Source organism: Phocoena phocoena, chromosome 2 (assembly GCF_963924675.1).
Source record: "Phocoena phocoena chromosome 2, mPhoPho1.1, whole genome shotgun sequence".
In the NCBI taxonomy this organism is placed as follows: domain Eukaryota; kingdom Metazoa; phylum Chordata; class Mammalia; order Artiodactyla; family Phocoenidae; genus Phocoena; species Phocoena phocoena.
Genome location: NC_089220.1, coordinates 116,661,901 through 116,689,487, shown reverse-complemented (window position 1 = coordinate 116,689,487; position 27,587 = coordinate 116,661,901). Strand labels below are relative to the sequence as shown.

General features: G+C 45.5%; 1 protein-coding gene across 1 annotated transcript in view; it reads right to left on the bottom strand.

Annotated features, from left to right (window-relative positions):
• The window catches only part of SCAMP5 (secretory carrier membrane protein 5), a 44,488-nt gene that overhangs the window by 235 nt on the left and 16,666 nt on the right, over window positions 1-27,587 (bottom strand). The window contains exons 2-7 of the mRNA XM_065871746.1: window positions 16,299-16,455; window positions 5,205-5,259; window positions 4,307-4,435; window positions 1,955-2,111; window positions 772-873; window positions 222-339 (exon numbers count right to left, since the gene is read on the bottom strand). Of these exons, the coding sequence (XP_065727818.1) occupies window positions 222-339; window positions 772-873; window positions 1,955-2,111; window positions 4,307-4,435; window positions 5,205-5,259; window positions 16,299-16,455 (718 nt within the window). The remainder of the gene's footprint in view (window positions 1-221; window positions 340-771; window positions 874-1,954; window positions 2,112-4,306; window positions 4,436-5,204; window positions 5,260-16,298; window positions 16,456-27,587) is intronic.

Sequence of the window (27,587 nt, the reverse complement as noted above, 5' to 3'; positions counted from 1 at the left end):
AGAGGCAACCTATCCAGAAAAGACATGGGAGCCAGAGAGAAGTCACCGTAAAAGCCAGTCCTCCCACCCATGCCCTGTGCACTGGGAGCAAAGTCCACCAAGCCATTCCAGAGTGAGTCCCTTGGAAGACCCCTGGGTCCTCTTGTAACTTGGGAGAAGGGTTGTTACAGATCACAGTCCCTTCCCAACACCACCCTCTAACCCTTGAGGTGACCACATACCATGCTGAGGGCAATGAAGGAAAAGACAGCCATGACCGTGAACATGACAGTGGGAATGAGCATCACCACCGCTGAGCCAACGTTCGTTCCGAAGAAGGAAATGGTAGCGATCCAGCCGCTGCAGAAATAGGCCATCTGTGGGGCTGCCTTGCATGGTGAGGGGTACCCAGGAGCCACCCCACTAGAGTAAGGGACCATCTCATTGTCACAGGGAGAGACGATATCATTGGATGCAAAGGGCCTGTGTCAGTGGTTCAGAAAGAACCCTTGGCTCAGGAAACAAGCTCCTCAGACATAAGGCTTCCTTCCCTCAGTTTAATCTCATGATGCTTGATACCCCTCAGCACTCCTAAAAACCACTGCAAGGTTCTCATTCCCCTCTGATGCTATGGCTCTGTCTACTGTAAACTATCCTGAATCCTTTCACACTTCCAATAACTCATGGTGTTCCCACAGGCTAGGCAGCTTAGCCCACAGAAGTAAGCAAAGGACACACCCCAGGTGCCACCCTGCTAGCCCTGGGTCAGTCCCAGACACCCCAGTCTCTTACCAGACACCCCAGCCTGGGATGCCCACAGCCTGGATGATGCTGATGACCAGCTGGGCCATGAAGGTGAAGAAGAATGCCATGAAGCTGAAGGAGCTGTCAGTCCTGCAACAGAGGAGATGGCTTCCATCACCTGGGTAGAGGGCCAGGGCTTCCCTGCCTTCAAGACTTCTAAGTCCTTCCAAGTTTAAGTGGGTACACAATAGACAGAAGACATTTAAAGGCCTTAGTTAAGAGGCCAAAATAGGACAGCGTTTACCCATGGATCTTTGCAAGTTTCCATGTGTTAGGCCTGTGTGTACAACATTACATGGGGAGAGATCACCTTATGAATGCACCACTCACTGGTACATGGATGGTTGGCCTCATTGGCACAGAAATAGATGGGTCCATTGTGGCAGGAATAAACAAACCTATTGTCAAAGGATTGGAGAGGCCTACTGGCACCAAGACATCTAGGTACATGGATGGATGGTCCCATAAGATAGAAAGTGTCATTGGCACAAGAACAGACACACTACTGGCACCAAGATTATAGCCTAATTGGCACATACATGGATGGGCCCAATAGGCAAAGATATTTGAGATCACACTGGCACTGAGAGGGACACTCCATTGGCACAAAGATTGAAAATCCCACTTGACACAAGGCAGACACCCATTGGCACTAAGACAGCTAGCCCTACTGATACATGGGTGGGTAATCCCTTTGGCACAGAGTTGGATGCCCTCATTAGCACATAGTGTCAGTGGCACATGGATGGCTTGTTCCATTGGCACGTGGATAGATGGTCCACTTGGCGCCAAATCAGCTAGCCCCACGGGTACAAGGATGGACAGCTCCATCAAGACAGGTGGCCCCATTGGCAAAACTTATTATGCAGCTAGCTGCCTGGGGAAGGGAAAACAAGAACAGGCCCGGTTTCTATGTTGCCCCCACCCAAGGGTAGAGTGAGGAAGGAAGAAACTAAGAGAAAGGTTCTAACTTCCAGCCCTCTCACCCCAGCCTAGAGCTCCCAGGAAGCCTAAATCCTACCTGGCAGTCTGAGCTGAGGGTAAACAAAGGGAAAGTGAGTTTGCAGGATGGCAAAAAAAAAAAATTAAAATTAAAAATATGTAGAGAAGAGACAGTGGAGATGGGCAAAGAGACAGGGTTAGGAGCTGGAGTTCAGCACCCATCACTTACTTGAAGGCCTTGTAAATGGGCCGAAACCAGCAGACGTAGGAGCAGGGTGTGAAGAGGATGAGCCAGAGAAAGGCGAGGCCAAAGTTGGTAGCTCCCCCGCCTCCGATCAGCCACGCGAGACAGCCCACCAGGTTCACGGCCAGCGTTACGCTATTCACTGCAGACCCAGGAGCACATGCACACACAGAGACAGACACCAGACACACACACAGACACCAAGGCCCATGCAGAAATATATGAGCACCCAGACACACACACATCCCCCACAACTCAACACAGACCCACAGTCAAACACAGGCAAACAGCACAAGCACAGAAAGATGAAGACACATACAAACACACATGCAAACCGCATTTGTACAGATTCACACCCACAAGTCACATCAGTGAATACACACACACAGATACACAAGACACACGTATACATACACACACACAGGGAGTACAGACTGTGAGAAAGAAAACTGGGAGCTCAGACCAACCCTCTCCCACACCCGTTCCTGGGGATCTGAGAAATCCAGAGAACAAAGAGTCTCCAGATCAGGAACTCAGAGCCTCAGCCCAGCAAGCCCTGTTGAAGGGCCCCAAAGCCTCAGCCTGGGAGAAATGCTCTTCTCCTGATAAGAATTTCTCCTTATAAGAATGGCCTCAGCCCCTGGCCATCCCAGACCCACAGCAATCACCAAGCCCAAGGCACAGGAAACCCATCTTCCATCTTCTCTTGCAAGGTAGGGCATGAAAAGGGGAAAGTAAAAGGTAACATCTCTTTAAGCCATTGTACCATCCGCTCCACACTTAAATGGGGCAGGCAGCAGTGGCTGGGATCTGTCTTTCTTTAATCCATTTCTTAGACAACTATTATGCCACCTCCTCCAAGAAGCCTTCTTTCACTACTGCAGCCTTATTCATCTCCCATCCCTCTGACCTCCTGAAGACTTGGGCGCTCTCATGCTTCCCCAAGTACAAATCCCAGCCCACCAACCAAACTAGAAGCTCCCCGAGAGTGACACCCAGGGTCCCCCTCCTCTGTGCCCACATAATCTAGCTAAACCTTGGAATCACTGTATCCTTGAGTCAGAGCCAGCAGGGACCTCAAGTCTCCTCATCTGATGCTGTCACTCACACACACCCAGGTCATCTGACATAAGGGTGCTCCTTTCCTCGAATATTAGACTGAGTCCATTTAAGGTCCCACAAAGACTTACTGAATAAATAAAGGAAGGCAGGCTTAATCTTGGCCTCAAACAGCCAGGTATCTATGGTCCTGGCTTCTGAATAGAACCCTGAAGCATCTCAAGGGTTATATACACTTCCTTGGGAACACAGCATCTGGCGGGCACCTAGTGAGGACTTAGGAAGATATTTATAGCCCTTAAATCCAGCTCCTGGATGAGATCTTCTCAGGGGCAGAGTTCCCAGAGCCCAGGGCCAGTGCTCCCCAAGTCTGGCCTGACAACGCTGTCACCTGTGAAGGTACACCCTTCTCAGGGCCCCTCACCATGAGGGTAAGCATTTCTTTCTGTGAGTTTCAGTTGTATTTCCTCCATCCCTGTTTATTGCCCCCAGATTTCCTGGAACCTTGGTGTTCTCACTGATTTTATTTGCTCTTTACATAGAACAGACATTAAACTGCTTTTATATTGGTTTACATCTCTCTTCCCAGTCCCACCTCTCTCCAGCTCACTTGATCTAGTGCCCCAGCCGTAATTATTCTACTGCCACAGACCATGAGAAATTGGGGCTTTTAAACTCTCAACCTCAAAATCTTAGAACATTAAAACTCTAGACTCAACGCAGAGCTACGTGGAACCACAGCGATCACTGAGACAATACCCTCTTTCTTATAAATGAGGAACCTGCCACTTGGGAAGTGGAGTGACCAGCCCAGCCTCCTCCCATATCTCCTAAATCCCAGCTGAATGTCTTTTTGAGCAATTTTCCAGAGAAAGCAAGAAAAATGTGGCTTTGAGGGGAGGATTCCTCTCCAAATCCAGAATCCTGAGGCAGTCATCAGAGGATCCCTGGAAAACTACTCCAGTGAAAAGGAGAAGGAGAGGAAGAAATGAGGAATTACACCGCAGACAGAGACTCCCCACCCGCTGCTCTGCGATTGGGAGATGGGGAGAGGCCTAGATGGGAGGTTGAGGGAAACTGAGGCCCAGCTGGGGAGTCGGCCCAGGAGAGGAGCCTGCAGGAGTCAGGCAGGGAAAGGCTTACTGGCCCACACAGATGCTGCAAGTGAGGCTGAAGGACACCGAGCCTGTGGGGACCCCGTCCCAATGCCCAGCACCCGCCAGCCTTCCCCCTCCCCCATTCCCCAGCTATGGCCCACCCCCATCCCACAGCACTCACGCATCCAAAGGTAGTAGAGGCGCTTGGTCATGCTGAGATGCTGAGGAGGGATATCCGCCTCAAAGTCTTGGTAGAAACATGGCTTGAGAGGGATGAATTTGGGCAATGGTGGGAAGTTGTTCACTTTCTCTGTGGGCGAGGCACATCATATGGTATCACCCTGAATGTTCCCCTCCCTGATGATCCAATATGATCACCCTTTCCCTGGCCTGGGCTGCCCTCTTGGCCCCTGTGGGCACAGGCCACTTTGCTATCCCCACCCAGCTTATCCCCACTGCCTCAGGTCTCCCAAAGTAGCCCTGAGGCAGTGTCACTGTCTCTCAGAAGAATAAAAACAATAAACACTGTCCATCAGGGGTGCAGCACCCTCTTCAGTGGGGGACCAGTTCCGGGTAGAGGAAGCAGCATGGTGAGTCTGGGTACGTGGGTTCTATCTAGCCTCCACTCCAACACTTATGCTCTTGGGTGAGTCACTACCCCTCTCCAGACCTCAGTTTATCCAGTGGGGTGGGGGTCAAACTAGATAGTCCCTACAGGTCCCTCCAGCTCTGAGCCTTTGGAAACCAGACAACTCAGAAACCAGAATGTAAAGGTCTCACAGTATTAGAGAGTAATGGTGACAGAGAGGATGGAGACTGAGACACCCATGCCACTTATCAGTCAGACAGACAGGAGGACCAGAGCATCAGGATGCGCTACCCCTGGTCCCCAGGGTCAGAGGTCTGACAGAGGGCTAGACAGTGAGGGTCTTGGATAAATAGGCCTCAGTGGGGAACCAGGGGAAATGCAGGGGCAAGAGGACAGAAAGAACCTGACCTTCAAAAACTAGGGGGCATAAAGGGACCCCTACCCTAAGTTCACTGTTACATCCTACCCAAGTGGCCCACCCTCTCCTTACCTGACATGATGGCACCAGCCGGCCCAGCGGCCTGTCCACTCCTCTTTGTCCTGAACTGGAAGGAAAAAGAGCCAGAGAAGGTTGAACATCATGGCTCACCCAACCTAGTCCTTCTCTTAGTCCCAGCCAGGCTGGAAACTCCCTGGAGCAGGACTCATCTCACATTTCCATGGTGGAATGAACCGGAGGCAGCTCCCACCTCACAGAGCAGCAACGAAGACCCAATGCAGCCAAAAATAAATAAATAAATAGATAAATAAATAAATAAAATCTGTCCAAAAAAATTTTTTTAAAATACTGATATGGAAAGAACTCCACAATTACAAGTAGTTGAAAAAATGCAAGACATAGAATAGTTTATGCTACCTTTCATATTGAAAAAAAGAAAAAAAAGAAGGGGAGAGGAGAATAAAAATATATTTTGCTTTTATCCCCAGAATCCTACTTCTAGTTATTTACCCACAAGTAAGAAACAACAAATACATGTTATTCAACATGACACTATTTTACAATAGCAAAATGTTAGAAACAACCTAAATGCAACTGTTTGAATAAACTATGGTACATCAGTCAATGGAATAATATATAGATGTAAAAAAGAATGAAGATGATCTCTATGAACTGCTATGGAATGATTTCCAGGATATACTGTTAAGTAAAAAAACCAGGGAATTCCCTGGTGGTCCAGTGGTTAGGACTTGGCACTTTCACTCACAGGGCTGGGTTTGATCCTTGGTCCGTGAACTAAGAACCCACAAGCCTTGAAATGCTGCCAAAAACAGAAACAAACAAAAAGAAATTGGAGAGAACCATTAAAAATTGAAATAAACAAAAACAAATGAAGCTATCTATACTGTGAATTGATAATACAATCACACAGGAAAAAGAATTGGCCAAGTGACTTCATCTCAGTACTCTGTGTTCTCTTAGAGGGATATATCTCAAGAGCAAAAACAACTGGAAAGAAATCTGAATTCTTAGCGGGTTTACTGTTACTGTTGGTACTAGTGTGATGATTCTGAAACTCTGTCATGTGAACCATAGCAGACAGCATATGAGAGAATGTGTTCATGTTGTTGAAACCTGGGTTCTCAGTGTTAGGTATGGAGACAGAATATGGAATATAGGAAGGTAAGACAGAGTCCTGTGATGTTGGATTTGAATTGGAAGCATCAATATGAACTCATGACTTTAAAAATATGTGGCTGGTCCCAAGCCAGGACAAGGAAATACAACGTTAGCCTAAAACATCTTGTGGTGCCAGAAGCAAGAAGGAATTCAACTAATTGGTGTCAAGAGGACACCAGCTTGAAGGAGCTACCAACAGCCAAATTCGGGAGAATTAAGAGCAACAAAAATAATGACAGTAACATAACATTATTAAAAAATAATCCATGAGTCCAAAGTGACATTCTTATTTTTAAAAAGAAGAGGGAGGAAGGAAGAAAGCAAGCTATTCTTTTCAGAAGAATGCTAGCACTAAGTGTAGGAGTGACAGAATTAGAAAATCTCCTAATTTTGCAATCATGAATGTAATAGCTGATTCAGACAAGGATCCTCAGTGGCTGCTAAATCTTTCACTGGATGAAAGATTGTTGGGGAATTCCCTGGTGGTCTAGTGCAGCGGTCCCTGACCTTTCTGGCACCAGGGACCAGTTTCGCAGAAGACAATTTTTCCATGCACTGTGCAGGGGTCGGGGGGTGGGGGTGGTTCAGGCGGTAATGCAAGCGATGGGGAGTGGCAGATGAATCTTCGCTCTCTCACTGTGCAGCCCGGGTCCTAACAGGCCTTGGGTTGCAGACTGATGGGGGAGGGGGGTTGGGGACCCCTGGTCTAGTGGATAAGACTCTGCACTCCCAATGCAGGGGACCCAGGTTCGATCCCTGGTCAGGGAACTAGATCCCACATGCATGCCGCAACTAAGGGTTCACATGTCACAACTAAAGAGCCCAAGCACTGCAACTAAAGATCCTGTGTGCCTCAACTAAGACCTGGTGCAGCCAAATAAATAAATATTTTTTTTAAAAAAAGCTACATGGCAACAAAAACTGATGTGTCAACCTTCATTGAATCCTGGTTCAAGAGGGAAACACTGGGATATCAGAGGAAACTTGAATATAGACTCTAGATAATATTATTATGTCTATGTTACATTTCTTGGGTGTGATAATGTTATTGAGGTTATGTAGGAAAATGTCCTTTTTCTTAGGAAATATGTGCTCAAGTGCTTAGGGATAAAGTATCGTGATATCTGACACTTGCTTCAAATAGTTCAGAAAAATAAGAAATAATGAATGGATAGATATAGACAGAATCAAAGCAAATGTGGCAAATGCTAACAATTGGTGAATCTGAGTGAAGTTATATGAGTGTCCCTTGTATTCTTTCAACTTTAAAGTTTTCAAAATAAAAAGCTGGAGAAAAAATATGAGTAATGTCAGTAATGGATAATAACACACTGAAAAGAATGCATAAGTGAACTATAATACACAAAAGAAAGGGAGGAGGGAAAGAAAAGTTCTAATATAGAAGGAATGACATAATTTTTTAAATCATTATTTTGCAACCCCTATGTCAGAACTGATACAGGGAAGGATTATCAATGGCTGCTTAAACCACTGGGTGGAAGGTGATTAGGGAAGAGGGGAGCCACACAGTCTGTCACCCCCCAGATTATTTATCACAAGAGAGAAAAGGTACTTCTATAATGAGAGGATCTGGTAGACCAAGTGACCAAACTTAGCATTCCTGATAATGGGACAAAAGGACATTATGTGCCTCATGATGTGATACACACAGAAGGACATAAGATCATCAATGCAGTATTATTGCCAAAATCTTTAATCTGAAAATAATTATTAAGAAAAAGAGGGACTTCCCTGGTGGCACAGTGGTTGAGAATCCACCTGCCAATTCAGGGAACATGGGTTCGATCCCTGGCCCGGGAAGATCCCACATGCCACGGATCAACTAAGCCCGTGTGCCACAACTGCTGAGCCCGCGCGCCACAACTGCTGAAGCCTGCACACCTAGAGCCCGTGCTCTGCAACAGGAGGAGCCCCTGCCCTCTGCAACTAGAGAAAGTCCATGAGCATCAACAAAGACCCAACGCAGCCACAAATAAATAAATTTAAAAAAAATAAAAAAATAAAAAATAAAAAAAAAAAAAAGAAAAAGAATCTGACAAATCCAGACTGTGGGAAATTCTCCAAGATAAACGTTAATGTCATGAAAGATAAAAATTGGTAAAGGGACTCATCTAAATTAAAGGAGACTAAAGAGACATGCAACCAACTGCAATGATTGGTCCTGGATTTTTAAATCACAGCTATAAAGGACATTTTTAGGACAAGTAGAGAAATTTGAATATAGCCTGAACAGTAGATATCATTGTTCAATGTTAAATTTCTTAGGTGTTGTGGTTACATAGGAGAATATCTTTGTTCTTAGGAGATAACATGCTGACATATTTAGAAATACAGTGTCTTGTCTGCTACTTACTTTCAAATGGTTCTGCAAAAAAATAAGATAGGGAATTCCCTGGTGGTCCAGTGGTTAAGACTCGGCGCTTTCACTGCTGTGGGCCCAGGTTCAATCCCTGGTCAGGGAGCTAAGATTCCTCAAGCCACGCGGCACGGCCAAAAAAAAAAAAAAAAATCAGAGATATTGATAGACAAAGCAAATGTCACGAAATGTTAACAGCTGCTGAATCTAGGTGAAGTGCCCTAGTACAGGCGTTCATTGCACTGTTCTTTAAACTTTTTGTAGCTTTGAAATTTTTCAAAATAAAAAGTTGGTAAATAGACATACAGATGGCCAACGGGTATCAATACATGAAAAGATGCTCAACATCACTAATCATCAGGGAAATGCAAATCAAAACCACAATGAGATATCACTTCACACGTGTTAGAATGGCTGTTATAAGAAGGATGAGATACCAAAGGTTGGTGAATGAAATCTTGCCATTTGTGACAACATGAATGGACCTTGAGAGCATTATGCTAGGTGAAGTAAGTCAGACAAGGAAAGACAAATACTGTATGACCTCACTTATTTGTGGAATCTAAAACAAAATAAAATTTTAAAAAGCAAACAAGCAAAAAACCAAGCTCATCCATAGAGAAGAGATTGGTGGTTTCCAGAGACGGGGGCTGAGGGGTGAGTGAAATGGGTGAAGGGGGTCAAAAGGTACAGACTTCCAGTTCTAAATAAATAAATCACAGGGATGTAAGGTACAGCGTGGTGACTACAGTTAATAACACTGTACTGCATATTTGAAAGTTGCTAAGAGAGTAAATCTTAAAAGTTCTCATTACAAGGAAAAGAAATTCTGTAACTATGTGTGGCAGTGGATGTTAACTAGCCTTATTGTGGTGATCATTTCACAATACATACAAATATTATGTTGTATAAATATCATTATGTTGTACACTTGAAAGTAATGTATGTCAATTATACTTCATAAAAATAAATAAAGGGACCTGGTGGCGCAGTGGATAAGACTTGGCGCTCCCAATGCAGGGGGCCTGGGTTCAATCCCTGGTCGGGGAACTAGATCCCACATGCATGCTGCAACTAAGAGTTTGCATGCCACAACTAAGAAGCCTGGAGCTATAACTAAGAAGCCCACCTGCAGTAACTAAGGAGCCCATGTGCTGCAACTAAGGAGCTGGCGAGCCGCAGCTAAGACCTGGCGCTACCAAATAAATAAATAAATATTTAAAAAAATAATAAAATAAAATTTTAAAAATAAATAAATAAATACTTTTAAGTCAGGAGGGGGATATACACAGTTGCATTTGGCAATATATACACAAAGAATCTCTAGTAGGACATCAAGAAAAAAATAATTGTGGTTCCTGGGGGCCAGAGGAACTGAATACATGCGGAGTAGGGGAGTAGGTGGGAGGAAATTTTTACTATGTATCTTTATACCATCAAATCCAAGTCACCATCAATTTTAAGATAGATCATTATCTTATTGAACAAAAGAAAGAAAAAAATGCCACCAACTTATAATGATAAGATGCCAAAATTTTAAAGACACAGACATTAAAATGTTTTCAGAAATATCAAAATGTTCATCTTAGAATTGATGAAATTTAGGACATCTTTTTGAATTATGAATCAGGTAAACGTATTACCTGCTTTAAAAAAAAAAAGAAAAGTCAGGCAGAAGAGGATGAGCTGGCAAAGAATGAGTAGGAGCAGCTGATGAGCCAGGAGAGTGTGAAGTCTCCAAAGCCAGGAGTAGAGAGTGGACAAATATGACAGATGCCACTGAGAGGTCCAGCATGGAAAGGTCTGGACTGAAAAATGTTCAGTACGCTCAGCAACAGCAAGTCACCTGTGACCCCAACAAGAACTACTTTGGTGGTCGTGGCAGCTGGGAGTTGGGGGGAGGGGTGGGAGTGGGTAGTAGCAGCCAAATTATATAGTTGAACACATAAGCTGAGAGCAGGTGTAGACAGCACGTTGAAGAAGCCTGCCTTGGAAGAGAACAGAGACAGGGTACTACCTGGGTGGGCTATGGGGTCCAGGGAGGACTGTGTCTGAGGGTTGTTTGTTTAGGATGTTAATAAGCTAGAGATGGGAAAGATCCAGGGAAGCGTTGCAATTACAATAGAGACAGAGGTTAATTAATGGAGCAAACCCCTGAAAGAGGGAAAAGCATGAGGTCCACTGCAAAGGGGTGGGACAAGCCTCAATCCTAGCAGGTGGGAAGGAGAACATGACGCAAGCAGATGGGGGAGGTTTGAGGCCTTGGAAAGGACAGTGCACGTCCCACATATCTGCTTCAATTTTCTCTGTAATACAGGAGACACGTTTGAGTTGAAAGTGAGATGGTTAAGAGTAGACGATGCAGCTAAATCAAGGGGCAATTACACCACAGCCTGAGAAGTGCTCCAGGAGAGCAAGTACACAAGGCTGTGGGAACACAGAGGAGCACCTCCCTGGTCCATCCTGGAAAAGCCAGGGAGGGCTTTATAGAGGAAACGATATCAGAGCTGAATCCTGGAGGATGAATAAGAGTTGGCCAGGAAAGGAAAGAACCAGGAAAGCACATGCAAAGGGAAGGTCAGGAGAGTAACAGCATGGCGAGTTCAAGGAACAGAAAGTAGAGCACACACAGATAAAGTCCAAAGTGGAAGGAAGGAAGAAAAGGCAATGATAGGGTTGAAAGGTGGGAGGGGCCCGTCATCCTGGCCTTGAAGGCCATGAGCAGGATTTGAGCTTTATCCTGAGACTTGCGAGCCACTGGAGATTTCTATTCTTCCTCTTCTCCTTTTAAAAAATATAACCTCAAAGTTTCTTTTTTAATAAAATGAAATTTTGTTGCTTTTTAGTAACGTATAAAAATATCTGCAAGTTAAAAAAAAAAAAATCAAAGTGCATAAAGTAGAAAATACAAGTTCTTCCAAAATCCACCTTCTCAGTGGTCACCCCTTTAACAGTCTGACCTTTAGGTTTTTGGTTTTTATGTATACATAAGCATATATGACAAAAGTGAGATCACTTTATACACGCTCTTTTATAACCTGTTTTTTTCCACTCAATAGCTCATGAAAATGTTTAATGTCAATGAATACAGGTTATCTCAACCTTTTTAATGACTGGTCAACCAGGTCAACAACGTCCGTGGCCACAGAGTGGTCAGGTGTGACATGGGCCGATTTGGCATTAGGAGGTCACAGCTTCAGGAAGTGGTGGGGTAGAGGCCAGCTGCCCAGAAATGAGGGAACATGAGGAGAGGAAGAGGGACAAGTCTAGCAGACTAATCTTTCAAAAAACTCAGCTGAGGGACACCCCTGGCGGTCCAGTGGTTAAGACTGCGCCTTCCAATGCAGGGGGTGTGGGTCTGATCCCTGGTCAGGGAGCTAAGATCCCACATGCCTCGCAGCCAAAAAACCAAAACTTAAAAAAACAGAAGCAATATTGTAACAAATTAAATAAAGACCTAAAAAAAATTTTTTTTAAATCAAAAAACTCAGCTGAGACTTTAATATAACATACAGGATTTTTTTTTTTTTTTAGTAGCAATCTCTTGATAGTGACATTACAAGTTATTTGTTGTCTTTCTTTTATCTTTATTTTCTAAAATTTCTGCAACAGTCATATATCACTTTTCTAGCGAGACAAAGCCATAGGTTTAAAACAGCAGCAGCTAGAGGAAGACATACAGTTAGAAAGGATTTTCCAGATAGGAGACTTGAGCATATATATAAGCCGGGAGGAAGGTATTATTAAGGAAAACAGTGGAGAGGCTGAAGATACAGTAGAGGGGGAAAGAGCTGACAGACACTGGTATCTCAGGAGATACGTAGGGCCAGCACCCATAGCACAGAGCGGGTATGTTAGATTAGGAGCCCTCCTTCTACTGGGATTCAAGAAGTGGAGAAACATAAGTGTGGTTCCAACTCCTACATACAACCCCACCCCCCGCCAACTAACCCTCTCCATGAGTAAAGGGCTTTGGGATAATAGTCCTAGTTTGGAATACTCCTCCCATGGAATAGAATGGAGAGCTGATGGGAAGAGGAAAGGGGTTTCTAGAAGTGATGGAGGGACAGCTGAGGCTGGAGACCCTCCACGGAAGCAGAACCAGACTGCCCTGGTATGTGATGGCCACCAGAAGCTTTCCACATTCTGAGTGTAGAATCCAGAATTGGGGGGTCTGCTGCTGGGGTGGGACACACAGGCAAAGTGGCATGATCATTGAAGGTATGAGCCAGAGGATGGTTAAAATCCTGGACCATGGAGTCCAGGAAGGACACAGAAGGTGTCGTGCTCGTGAGATAGAGAAAATGGAGGTGTCAGAGAACTTGAGGTCTCCTTGAGGTCCCAAAGTAGGTAAAGCAGAATTTGGACTGTGGTCACAGAATGATACTGGAGTTTAAGATTTTGGAGGTGGCCACATGCCAGTGATGACCAGACTCAGGTGTAGCTGGTAGAAAGGGTGGCCAAAGGAGGCACTGCCCCCCATGCGACAATGGGATGTGGAAAGGGAGACTGTGGTCCAGCACTAATGTCCTCCAGGGAAACAAAGAAGAGAGGCAGGGGGAGAGTGGGCAATAACTAGATTGTAGGAGCCTCAAGGAAGTAGGCTCTAACCCTGGCTCCAACCTGACCCCCATCTGGTCCCAGGCTGTCTCCCAAAGGTGTGCCCATGGTTACAGAGAAGTCAGTGTAGCAAAGTATGGATGGTGGGAAGGCCAGCACTCAGGGCCAGAGCACAGAGCAAGGCTGCCTTGTTTGTACATGGTTAGCCCAGAGAGAATTTAGGCTTGGGAGGGGTACAGGAGGCTGAGGTCACAAGAATGGAAGGTTCCAGGCTCTCTGCTCTTTATACTTGTGTTGGGGGAGAGGGGAGCAGCAATGACTGGCCTCTGCAAACCAAAGTTCTTAAACTGAAAAATGGGAGAAGTAGCAATTTATTCCTCAACTGAGAGTCTTTCATAACGCTGGGAGGCATTGGGGGTGTTACATATCCCCCCAAAGATGTAGGCCTAAGGAAGCACCTCCTTCGTTATCAATAAGACAGCAAATACTAACTGAATTTTGTTCCAAAAAAACAGACTATAATCTATTCCATTTCTAACTGTGAAGTTGGGAGGACAGAAGGTCCCACAGTAAAGAGAGTAAGGTCCATGGCAGAGAGAAGGGAGTCAAGTCTGGCCTCAGATCAGGATAGGGACCTGGGCTTAGTTCCAGGACTCCCTACTCACCAGCCCTCCCTCCTCCCCATCCTTCTATGCCAAGGATGGGATGAGCCCCCATCCTTGGCATAGAAATGGTCATTTTCTTGCTGTCTGCCCAGAGCCTATCTGCTAAGATGGAAGTTTTCCCCTCTTGCTCTACCTCTGGTCCCCTTATCCCACACCCAATCCCATATCTCCAGCCCTGATGTCCCCAAACTATGAATATTCCTCAGAGAACAGTACACTCCTAGCATTGCTATTACCATCCTATGACTCTTCAGTAGCCCCTACGGATCCTGTGCTTGGCAATCAAGACCTTGTGTCAATCAGCTACAAACCTCCAACCCACCACCTTTTGCTTCTCTACCACAGGCTGACCTGCTTCCCACACAACCCAGCTTCATGCAGATCATATCAAGCCATCCCATCTGCTTCCATTGACCCTAAACCAGAGCCCCATCAGCGCCTCTGAGTCCTTCTATTTTTCTCACATCCCACCTCTTCTGGGAAGCCCTTCCAGACATCCCTGCTGTGCCTCCCACTGCTTAAATTCTGAACCAGTTATTGGGCACCAAGTGCTCACTCATTCTCATCCAATCTCTTCCTTGTTCCGTCATGGATGGGGCTTCCAGGAGGGACCCAGCACAGGGCAGGGCATAGAGAATGGTCAATCATGTTCTTCCTTAAGCCTTGGACACCCTCCCAGGGTAGGAGTGGAGCAACTGATGCCCTCCCCAAATCAGGCTAAGCCCACAGCTTCCGTGAACCCTGCTGTACCACACTTCCTCCAGGAGACCTTCAGAGACTCCGGGCTGTCAGCAAGGAAGGAAGTGCAGCCTGTAGAGGAACTGCTGTGGGGAGGGGGCAGGGACAGGGAGAGGAAGGCAGAGGGAGGGGGGAGAAAAGGAAAAGGAAGAGGTAGAAGAACTGAGAAGGACGCTCTAAACTAGAACAAGCAGCTTCCTCAAGGGAGGTCAGTACTTAGTCCTATTATTTCATCCCTAGAGAAAGGTGCTGGCAAAGAGATACCCAGAGAGAGGAATCAATTTGTTAAGAGGTGGCCAGCCAGCCCACCAGAGAAAGGGTTAAAGAAACAGGAACAGAGCCCAAGGCCCCTAACCAGAGCTCCCCTCCCAGGACACTGCTAACTCTCCATGGGTTTGCTAGACCTAAGAAGACCCTCTTTCTGTGGCCCATGACCAGTCAGTCCTCTCTCAGCAACTCAGGCTCATCAAACCCAGATCAAATCTCAACTAGCACGATCTGTGCAGCCCCAGACAAAATCTCTCTGCTAGTCATGCCCCTGCAAGAACCATTTCCCTCTCTCAGAGGCCTGCCCCTTGGAGGCAGAACAGTTAGGGCACAGGCTGCAAAATTCTCCAGACTTCTCCACCCCATGCGCACAGTCACATGGCTGGACTCACAGGCCAGGCTCCCTAACAGCTATGCTTAATTCCCACCTCTATGCCTTTGCCCAGACTATTCCCCGAAAATGCCCTCTGTTACCTCTCCTCTCATCCCAATCTCACTGCCTCCTGCCTCCCTTTCTCCTTGTGCTCCTAGTGTCCACGGGAAAGTCTGCCCAGCCCTCCCTCAACTCCTTATCCTGGAGCTGGGGCATTGCCGGTTTGAACTGCCTGAGATAGTGAATTCTCAGTCCAGTCTATACTTGGTTTTTCCAACCTTTGGATCACGAGCTCCCAGAGGCAGGGGCAGAGACAGGTTCCCAAACATCTCACCCCAATCCTCGTGACTGACTCCTGTCAGCGTTGGAATGAGCTTCTTCTGGCGCCCCCAACACACTAGCCCAAAGCCCTGGCGGCCCACAGGCTTAAGCCAATGCACCCATCCCATGAAACACTGAGGCGGTTCAGACGAGCTGTCCAAAGGTCTGCCGCCTCGCTTAGGCGGGGTCTGGGAGGTGGGGAATACAACCTGCATCCACCTGCAGGCTCCTCTTGTGAGGAAGGACCCAAAGGAGGCCACAGCCACCCCGCCTCCAGACGCCCCCATCCCAGGCCGCGTGCGCCATCCCCAGGAAGAGGAGGAGGCCTGTTTCCAGGGAACGCCAGGTGGGGCTGAGGGGGTATGGAGGGCCCAAGGCCCAGGCTCCAGAATCCAGGGGTCTGACGTCATCCAAGACTGGGATCCTTCTGTGGGAGCCGGGAATGGGGATGGCGGGGGTTGGGGGGGTCTGGGGCACCCGAGATTCTCTTCCCCCGCCCCAACAGGGAAGGTCACCTCGACTCTGCGCCTCTCCAGCTCGACCTGCCCCCGGCATCCAAAGGTGAAGCGTAGGGTGTACAAAGCTGGAGATGGGGTGACTCCCTCTCGCCCCGCGCCCAACTTCCCTACAAAGCCCTTTTCTGGCCCTTTAGGACCGGGACTCACCCGTTGCTGTCGCTCGGCTGCGGAAAGGCCGCCGCGCTGCGCTGCTATGCGCCCAACGATGCGGCGCGGAGCCGGCCGCGAGCGGCTCCGGGTCTGGGGACTGGGTGCGCGAGCGTGCGCGCGCCTCGGGGCCAGTTCCTCGCGCGCCCGCGCCGGCCTGCCTGCAGCAGCCGCTCTCGCGAGATTCCCGAGCTTCCTCTAGGGCCGCTCCTCCTGAACTCGCGAGAAGGAAGGCCTGGCCATCCCCTCACCTTACAGGAGCTGTCCGAGGTGCTGAGTTCCAGGGACAGGGCCAGATCAGGTGGTCGGCAGGCACGGGGACAAGAGCAAAGCGAGAACGTCGAGGAAGAGACCCAGAAATGGGAGTCTGGTACCAACAATCAGAGCCTCAGCTTCCAAATCTGTAAACTGGGGAAAATAACCTCCCATGCCAGTCCCAGGAGCCACTGGGACGTACCAGAAAGTAAGAATGAGAGGGAGCTTTGTGAGCAGGAGTGTGATGACTGGTGAAAGCCCTTCAGATCCACAGACCCAAAGTGACAGAGAGGGGATGGAGGATGGAATATCAGAGATGAAACATAAAGTGACAAAAACGAGACATAGACAAGGACACACAAATCCAAAAAAGATAGACATAGAAAGACAAGAGAGGAGAGCCATGAACATAGAGACATAGAAACACGAAGAGACAGAGACATGGAGAGATCAAGATTTGGAGAAGGGAAAAAAAAGACAAAGAAAGATAGAGGGGAGAGAGCATGAGGAAGTGAGAAAGAGATAAGAAATAGGGACTGACAAATTACCCAGAGGGATAGAAAGGGAGAGGCCTAGAAAGAAAAACAGAGAAAGAAAGAGAGAGAGAGAGGAAGGGAGAGAGAAGGAAAGAAACTGTGTTATGCAGAGATGAACACTGAAAGTGAGTAGAAATCAGGCTAAATGTTTAAAAACCCAGAACCAATGAGGGTTGAGAGAGACCCACTTGGAGAGATGGGGCTGGGAGTGAAAGACAGACTGGCTTTTATTGTGAGTGATGTTTACATTGTAGACTTCCTGTGGGATATCTACAACCAGGGCCACCCTCTGTCCTGCCAGCCAATGGCTCCTGCCCTCCACAGTGCCTTCCGCCCACACCATCCTGGGCCTGGAAGGGGGCCTCAGTGGGTGGGAGACACTGAGGGGATTCTTTGCCCAGAATAAGGGCCCATTGTCTGGTCTCAGCCTGCTGGGAGTGGGGCCTCACTCCCACAGCTGGGATAGAAAGGGGGCCAGAGTGAATAAAGGCAGACAAGAATTAGTGCAGGAGAGGAAAGGAAAGGGAGGGAGCCTCAGGGGCTATGGAGTGTTGTGCAGGAAGCATAATCTATGCCAATCAGAACAGAAGAGTCATGGGCTACAGGGAAGGGCAAAGAGGTTCTGCTTTTGATCCTGTCCCTGGTTCACTTTCATAATAACTGTTCTCTATCCTGCTATAAGACAAGCTTTAGCTGACTTACAGAGTTGTGAGAGGACCCAATGAAATGAACATGACCCTGAGGAGGTTATCAAACATGGCTCCTGTAGGAGAGATGTTGGGAGTCCATCGGGACCTCAGGAAAGATATAGGGTTCATATCAGCCTCCAGGAGAGGGGTCTGAGGTCCATGTTGAAATCTACAGTGGAGATGTCTGGGATCCACAAGGAATTTACAGGAGATATCTTGTGGTCCGTGTGGGTCCTACAGGAGAAATATTTGGATTCCCATCTGATATCCACAGATGACTTTTCCCAAATCAAGAGAAGTAGAAGGGCCTCCTATTTAGCTAACAACTGAGGCAGGAAAAGTGCCCAGGTCCAAAGTCAGAAGCCCATCTTTGTCCCAGGGGATTGTACTTTCAGAATCTGGGTAAAGAGAAGGAAACAATGCTTCAGGAGTTACAGTCATTTGAACAAACTTTTACTCAACAAGCATTTGTTGATTAACTATGAGAAACAGCATAGTGCAGTCATTAAGAATATGGACCTAGAGGGGCTTCCCTGGTGGCACAGTGGTTAAGAATCTGCCTGCCAATGCAGGGAACACGGGTTCAAGCCCTGATCCGGGAAGATCCCACATGCCGCGGAGCAACTAAGCCCGTGCACCACAACTACTGAGCCTGCGCTCTAGAGCCCATGAGCCACAACCACTGAAGCCTGCGAGCCACAACTACTGAAGCCCATGTACCACAACTACTGAAGTCTGTGCGTCTAGAGCCTGTGCTCTGCAACAAGAGAAGTCACCACGATGAGAAGCCCTCGCACCACAACGAAGAGTAGCCCCCACTCGCCACAACGAGAGAAAGCCCGCGCGCAGCAACAAAGACCCAACACAGCCAATAAATAAATAAATAAGTAAAATCTAAAAAACAAAAAAAAGAATATAGACCTGGAAGGCAGACTGCCTGCGCCTTCCCAATTGTGTACGTTTGAGCAAGGCACTCACCTGTACTGAATCTTAGTTTTCCATATATGTAAAATAAAGATGATAATAATACCTATGTCTTAGAGTTCCTGTGAGGATTAAACGAATAAACACGTGTAGACATAGGTAACAATTGAGACAGTGCCTGGTACACATAAGTGTCTAATAAGTGCTGGCTCATACTGTGTGCCAGGCTCTGGGGACACGTCTTTCTCATGGTGGAGAGCCGGAGTAAAAGAGCCAGAGCCAAACCATGCAACGACAGTTAAAGCTTCTTCTCAAATGGGGTGGATGTCACATCTGCTCACATGCCACTCACCAACGCATGTCCTATGGCTAATGCCAGGGCAACAGGGAGACTTGCTCCCTCTGGAGGATGCAAGACATGACAAACAGTGGGGATGTTTAATCCTAGAGCAGGGAGAGAGCAAATGACTGGGAACAGTAATCCAGTCACCTACAGGGCCAGTTGCAGGCTGCTTATCTTTTCCTGCACAACTATGGTAGGAGGCATGTTGAGGCATGTCCACCCAACAGTCTCTGGGAGGATATCTATTTACAGGACAGTAAACAACTGGAAAGAAAAGAGGATTAGCATTTACTGAACCCTATATATATCTGAGGGAGATGTTAAGCCTCGTGACTATACTATGAAGTAAATGCTTTTATCTCCATTTCGTAGATAAGGAACGTGAGGCTCAGAGAGGTAAGGTGATCTGCTCAAGAAAATAGAATTGATGTATCTAAGAGGTGGAAGAACCAGTATCTTTAGGTTGGGTTTCCCTAGAAGCAAACACTGCTGTATTTGAGAGATGATCCCAGGAAGCACTAGTAGAGGAGTGGAGGAAGTTGAAACAAAGAAATGAAAGGAACTCAGTTCAGGGTGCAGTAATGAACAGGTTACCACTGTGGGCAATTCTACTGGGGACCTCCAAGACACAATGCAGAATACAATGAGTTATTCCACCAAAAGAATGAGGAAACTAAGTGTTGAGGGCTGCTCCAGGAACTTGCAGATTTCTTTGTGTACCTTCTAAGCAGAGAAAGCCCTTAGGCAGAAAATCCCAGGGGCTCACATACAGTAAGAATATAAGAATATAAGCATATATATGGAAAGAAGATAAGAATAAGAATATAAAAAGCCATCAGGAATGGCTAAAGGGAATGTATATAGTAGTGTCGACTACAGCCAAGATCTAAATCCAAGCCTGGCTGGCTCTTAAGCAACGCTTGTTGCTTCTAATGTCACCCATTAGTCCTGTGGAAATTTGCAGCCATGGCAATGTCAGAGCAGCTCATCCACTCACTACCTAGGTGGGCAACCTGAAGCTCAGAGAGTTCACCCTAGACCTCCCCTACAATGCCTCTCCCCTCCGCACCACCTTCCCACCACCTCACCCCTCCATGTTTGTCTTCTTTCCCCAAGCAGACTGGAACCTCCCCAAGGCAACCCACAGAATGGGAGAAAGTATTTTCAAGTCATCTATCTGATAAGAGACTTCCATATAGAATTTATAAAGAATTCTTTTTTTTTAAGGGATATTTATGGCTGCATTGAGTCTTCATTGCTGCGCCACCAGGGAAGTCCTATGAAGAATTCTTACAACTCAATAATAAAAAGACAAACAATCCACTATAAAAATATAAAAAGGATCTGAATAGAAATTTCTCCAGAGAAGATATACAGATGGCTGATAAGCACTTGAAAACATACTCAACATCTTTAGTCATCAGGGAAATGCAAGTCAAAACCATAATGTGATACAATTTCACATCCACTTGAATGGCTATAAACAAAAAGACAAATAATAATAAGTATCATCAGGGATGGGGGGACTTCCCTGGTAGTCCAGTTGTTAAGAATCCGCCTTCCAATACAGGGGACTCAGGTTCGATCCCTGGTCAGGGAACTAAGATCCCACATGTCATGAGGCAACTAAGCCCACGTGCCGCAACTACTGAGTCAGAGTGCTCTAGAGCCCTCACGCCACAACTAGAGAGAATCCTATGCACTGCAACGAAGTACCCACGTGCTGCAACTAATACCGGATGCAGCCTAATTAATTAATTTAAAAAAAAACAGGGATGAGGAGGGACTTCCCTGGTGGTCCAGTGGGTAAAACTGCATGCTTCCCAATGCAGGGGCCCAACTTTGTGGTCGGGGAACTAGATCCCACATGCATGCATGCTGCAACTAAGAAGTCCACATGCCACAACTAAAGATCCCACATGCCACAACAACGATCCTGCTTGCCACAACTAAGACCTGGTGCAGCCAAAATAAATAATAAATAAATAAATAAATAATATTTTTTAAAAAACAAGGATGGGGAGAAATTGGAACCGTTATACAGTGCTGGAAGGAAGGTAAATGGTGCAGCCACTTTGGAAAACAGTCGGCAGTTCATTAAAGAGTTAAACATAGTTAAACCTATCAGTTCTATTCCTAGCTATATACCCAAGAGAAATAAAAACACACATTCACAAAAAACTTGCAAATTCACTGCAATTTTATTCGTAGTAGCTAAAACCCAGAAACAGCCATCAACAAGAGAATGGATAAACAAATTATTGTATATTCAAACAATGGAATATGAATCAAAAATAAAAATGAATGAGCAATTAATAACTACAACACGAGTGAATCTCAAAAACGTTATGTTGAGCAAAATAAGGCAGATCAAAAAATACATGCTAGGAGGAATTCCCTGGTGGTCCAGTGGTTAAGACTCCAGGCTTCCACTGCAGGGGGCCCAGGTTCGATCCCTGGTTGGGGAACTAAGATCCTGCAAGCTGCGCACGCAGCCAAAAAAACAAACAAAAACCATACTATATGATTCCACTTATATTAAGTTCAAAACCAGGAAAATTAATGTGATAGAAAGCAGAATCGTGGTTCCTGGTTGGCTATGGGGGTAGATTAGATTGACTGGAAAGGGACAGAAAAGAAATTTCTGGGTGGTGGAAATATTCTAGATCTTGTTTGGGGTGATAGTTAAAAGGTATATAAAACTGTCAAAACACTTACCAAACTGAAAACTTATTGATTATAACTCAGTAAAGGACTGTTAGCTTAAAAAAATGGGGATCCCTGAGGCAGCTTGAATCTAGAGAACAAAGGTGATTCCAGACCTCCAACCTCTTGCCTGGACATGAAACCCAGGTCAATGACCACCTCTCATTGCTTCTCTTTTACCAGCAGTGCCCCCATAGACCACTTGGGGGCGCCAACGCCCGCACTTGCACTTGGTATCCACTAACACTTGCAGAGCTAATTCTCTGCAGGCAGCTAGAAGTGCTGGGCGTTGGGTAGCCTGCTGGCCTACACACAGCTCATTTTCATCACCACCGCCTCTTGCAGCCTTGCCAGCAGCTCTGAACATGCAACACCCACTGCTCACTTGTCGAGGTAGAACAGGAGTGCCCCTCCCAACCTGCTCCAACTAACTGTCAGAGAGAAAAAATACCTTTCACAAGTCCCAGCTTGGGCCTGGCCTGGTAAACAGTGGCCTTGGTCACTGGCTGGGCCCATGGATACCAAAACCACAGGACATGTTCCAGTCCTCACCTGCCTGAAAAGTTATATTGCAAAGCCAGTCTTGCTTCTACCTCCTCATCCTGATACCTTCTTCCCTTGGCAACCTTGCCCCCTGCAAAGTCCTCCGCTACCTCTAAGGAGCCCAGGGCTCCCAGAGCTCTGTCTCTGGTCTGAATTCTCTTCTGCATTCCAGCCCCGTCCCAAGCTGGAACCCCAGATATTTTCCCTATATTTGTTCCTCCTCCTGTGATCCTGCCTCCAAAAATGGCCCTATCATCAGTGATAAGACATGTTGACATCATGTACCTCCTGATAGGCTTCACTGCCTTCTGTGATTTTATTGCCCCCCAAAATGCATAACCTCAATTTAATCATGAGGAAAACATCAGACAAACCGAAGTTGAGGAACATTCTACAAAATAACTGACCAGTACTCTTAAAAAAATGATTGTGTCAACCCTCAGTTACCCAAGCCCGACCCCTGGAAATTAAGTCCTATCAATTCTGTTTCCCCATACCCACTACCCAATTCCATCATCACTGCAGTAGTCTCCTCAAAGACATTACATCCTTTAGTGCAGCAGTCCCCAACCTTTTTGGCACCAAGAACCGGTTCTGTGGAACACAATTCTTCCATGGAAGTAGCGGGGGAATGGTTCAGGCAGTAATGCGAGTGATGGGGAGCGATGGGGAGCAGCAGATGAAGCTTTGCTCGTTTGCCTGCCACTCACCTCCTGCTGTGTGGCCCGGTTCCTAAGAGGCCGCGGCCTGGTACCGGTCTGCAGCCTGCGGGTTGGGGACCCCTGCTTTAGTGTTACCCCACCTGACACCTTCTCGAGCCATTCTCCTCCAAGCAGTCACAGGAATCTTAGTTATGCCAATTAGTTAAGTAATTAGGGCACTCCCGAGGCTTCCCACTGCTGCTGTCACCCAGCACAGCTTGTAGTTCTAAGAATTCAGATTCTCTTTTACCTCCTTGCTTTTGCACATGCTGTTCCATCCTCTCCTCTCCTCACCTGACTCCCATCCCTGTCCCTTTGTCCAGAAATCCTTACTCATTTTAGGACTGGGGTCCAGAGGACCCTCTCTAGTAGAGACTGCCCTTACTCCACTCTCCAGGTACCACAAGGCCAGGTGGAGCATCCTATAACCTGCTGGTTTCTCCCTGGCAGACACACAAGCCACTCTCTGACATTGTTGCTGTCAACAGCTGGGCTTAGCTCGCGTTGTTCCTCTGGCTGGCTGATTCCTACTCATCCTTTGAGTGCCCACGTGAGTCCCACTCCTCTGGATGGCTCCCTGGACTAGGCACCTCGGCTTCGTGCTTCTCTCCCTGCCACCCAGTGCTGTGTTGTTATCTAGGTGCCTGACTCTTCATGAGCCTGTGAGCTCTGGAGCAGGATGGAGGGAGCAGGTCCACATCTGAATTGTTCACCATCACCCCAGTGCCAGTCTCAGGGGAAGGAGACCTTAGTTGAGAGGTGTGTTTGCTAAATGTTTAACAACTGGCTCTTTAGGGAAAAATGTGTACATAAATATACACATATATTTTTTATGTTTTACTGATATGTATGTGTAACAAATAACTTAACACATAATAAAATATACAATACTCTTTATTGTAAATTTCATATAGCCAGTTGATTCTCAGAGACTGTTTTCATTGGTTTTTCCTTAACTCTTGCATCTATAGCCAACTTACAGTTACAATTGATGAAGGAGTGTAGATAATCAACAAAACAATAAATCTAACTGTAATTATAGTATTTCTAACTTCTGTGATGTAAATATTTTCACCATGGCTGATTTTGAGCTACCAACATGATGTCACTGAATGCAGAGTTGAGAAAAGATGTACCATAGCACACCATTATGTAGTATTTCCACCACACAGAGACAAGAAACATAAATAACTTAAAGAGCATGAACAGTAAAATGTTGTAAAGTTATTAGAAAGTGATGAGTTTTTTTTACAGCTCAAAAAATATGATTTATTACTAACATGTTTATTTTAAAGTCTATGGAAAAGCTTTTCTAAGGCATGGTAGAAAGTGAAACAACATATCTGTTTTGTTTTTTCATAATTGAATTTGGTTTTTGAAAGCTACATGATCTCACAAATTCTTGGCACCAGAGTAATGTTGATAGAGATCATTCCATACAATGAACTTTTTAAAAAATATATTTATTTATTTACTTTTGGCTGCATTGGGTCTTTGGTACACGTGGGCTTTCTTTATCTGCGGCAAGTGGGGCCTACTCTTCGCTGCGGTGCGCGGGCTTTTCATTGCAGTGGCCTCTCTTGTCACGGAGCACAGGCTCTAGGTGCGCGGACTTCAGTAGTTGTAGCACGCGGGCTCAGTAGTTTTGGCTTGCGAACTCTAGAGCTCAGGCTCAGTAGTTGTGGCGCTCGGGTTTAGTTGCTCTGCAACATGTGGGATTTTTCCGGACAAGGGCTCGAACCCGTGTCCCCTGCATTGGCAGGCAGATTCTTAATCACTGCGCCACCACAGAAACCCCATAGACAATGAATTTTTAAGCAACACCTTTTCCTGGATCATCTATATTTTTATAAACATAAAATATATATCATCATGAAAATTATTAAGTGGTTGTTTAAAGCTGAGACATGAAAAACAAATGTTTTCTACTTTTAGAGCTCTGTATCTTAAACACAACTTGTTGGAGAAGTAATAGTGTGCAGTCATAAAGAGACAAGGTTGGATTTGATTTCTAGCTCTGCCATTCATTAGCTGTGTGACTTTAGGCAAGCTACTTAACTTCTCTGAGTCTCTTTTTCCTCATCTGAAAAATAAGGCTAAAAAAATATTTTTCTTTCCATAGTGTGGCCATAAGACGTGAGAAATAATGCATGAAACTCACTTAGCTCAGTGCCCGGTACAGAGGAGAAAAACGTGTGAGAAGCTGAAATTCACATCCTTGCCTCATCCCCCTAGGGCCTGCGCTTTCTTCTTCCTCTGTGCCAGCACTACCTTACATATAACTCTACCGCACTCAGAATTTAGGATTGTTAACTGTTCTCATGTTTCTTCTCCTTGAAGACAAATAACAAACATGTCTGAAAGTGATGAGTTTTGAATATTTATTACCTTTGTTTTAACATAGTTGACTTCATTGTAAGGTAATATAATTAAACTTTTAATAATGGCTGTGTTTACCAAGCAGAACACAAAATTGAAATTTTAGCAATTGGCTCTCGTGAGCCAGTACGAGCTGCTTCCAGCACATATCTGGCCCCCCATTTCTCCTCCAGGCCCAATCTTGCTGCCAGTCTAGAAGACTTCTGAGTTCACTGGGTGACCCACCCAACACCCTGGGTTTATGACTCCTCCTCACTCCAGTGACCTTTGTTTCTCCTTCAGCCATCACCCTCTTCCCATGGTCTCACTATGGGACTTGTCATCCATCACCAGGAACAGTTTTGCCCAAGAATCTCATTCTCCCCTCTTGTCTCTTGGACCATAGCCTGCTCTTCTTCCAGTCCTCTCGGCACTGCCAAACAGGTCCTTCAATCTTGAAGGACATTATTCCCTGAGCCCTGTTTATCAGCCTCTTCCTGATGCCTGAAACGTCCTCCCTTCTCTGCTCATCCTCCTGTAGCTATACTCAAGCCTTTCACCCTGGGCATATAATAATTGTGCAATAAAGCAATTCACATTTACTATCATTATTTCAGTAGAAGCCCTCTTATCTGATGCAACTGAAACCAGAAGTTGGTCAATTCAACAAAAAAGTCAGCTTAAAAGGAGTATCATAAAAAATCATATGTATTTGGACATGTTTTAACTTAAAACATATAAATGCGTATTAACTTGCCAATCTTTTGATGTAATACTAAGGCTTTTTTTAAAAAATATGGATCTGCTGATTGGAATTCCTTATTTCTTGTAGAACATACCCATAACAAATTGTCTAGACTTCCAGATTCTATAACATGCATAAGAGTTTTAGGACAATTGCAAAGGAATTTGAGTGTAGACTCTTGAGTTTTTATAGTTTCCCAAATCTTTTATAGTGGTTTCCCCAAGCCAAACTCAAAAGCTATTTTTTTAATTTATTTTTCATTGTGGTAAAAAAAAACCCACACAAGATAAAATTTACCATCTTTAATTATATGTGTGAAACTTTTGAAAATTGTAAAGCACTGTAGAATTTAAAGAATCTTTCACTCAATTTAAAAAATTTACTAACACAACATTGTAAATCAACTATACTTTGATTAAAAAACAAAAAATAAATTTACCATGTTAACCACTTTTAAGTATTCATTTAAGTATCCAGTGTTAAGTATATTCACATTGTTGTACAAAGAACAATTCATCTTGCAAAACTGAAACTTTTTACCCATTAAACAACAATTCCCCATTTCTCCCTCTGCCTCAGCCCTTGGTAACCACAATTCTACTTTCAAAACCAAAATGAATTTGATTACTTTAAATACCTCATACGAGTGGAATCATATAGTATTTGTCTTTTTGTGAACAGCTTTTTAAAAAAATGACTATCTTTTCCAAAAGTTTCCAAAGCAGTAAAGTTAGTTTTCATATAAATAATAACTCACTTTCCTTTTGCACTCATATTTCTTTGGTTTAGTTACACTTTATTAAATTATGTATTTACAATAATGAGTAAAAAGGCATAAACAGGTTTAGGAATGTGTTAGTCTGAGTTCCTAGAGACGCTGACACCAAGATGGGATTAAACACCCAAGATATTTATTAGGGGAAATGATTTGTTAGAGAAAAGGAAGAGGGAGCCAGGTGAGCCTAGGAGAACCATCAGACCATGCTACAAGTCTGAGCCTGAGTGAAGGAGAGAGAGAAGGAAGGAAGGTGGGTGGAAGCGTTCTAGACTGCGGTGCAGGAAAGTTCAGCAATGCCACCGGGGAGTCCTCCAGCAAAAGCCACCCATCATCTACCTTTTCCCAGGAGTGGGCCTGCTTTAATATCCCATATGTGCTCATTCATTAGCCAGAAGCAGCCCATGGGAAATTTGGCCTTGTAACAAATGCAGTGATGGATTTCAGAAAGCAGCAGCTGGGTCCCTTGGTCAATTGCGCTCCCTGTCATGAAAGATGTGAGAAGTCATTCTCATGGCCACAAACACAGATGATTCTTGGTGCATTATGTATGGATTTAGCTTGGCTACATGTAACAGAAAACTCAAATAACAGTGGCTTAAACAAGATAAGTCTTTTTCTCACATAATGAGAAGTCCAGGAATAAGTGAGTTGGCTTGGTGACTTTAAGATTCAGGGTAGAATTCTCTGGAGGTCCAGTGGTTAGGACTCTAT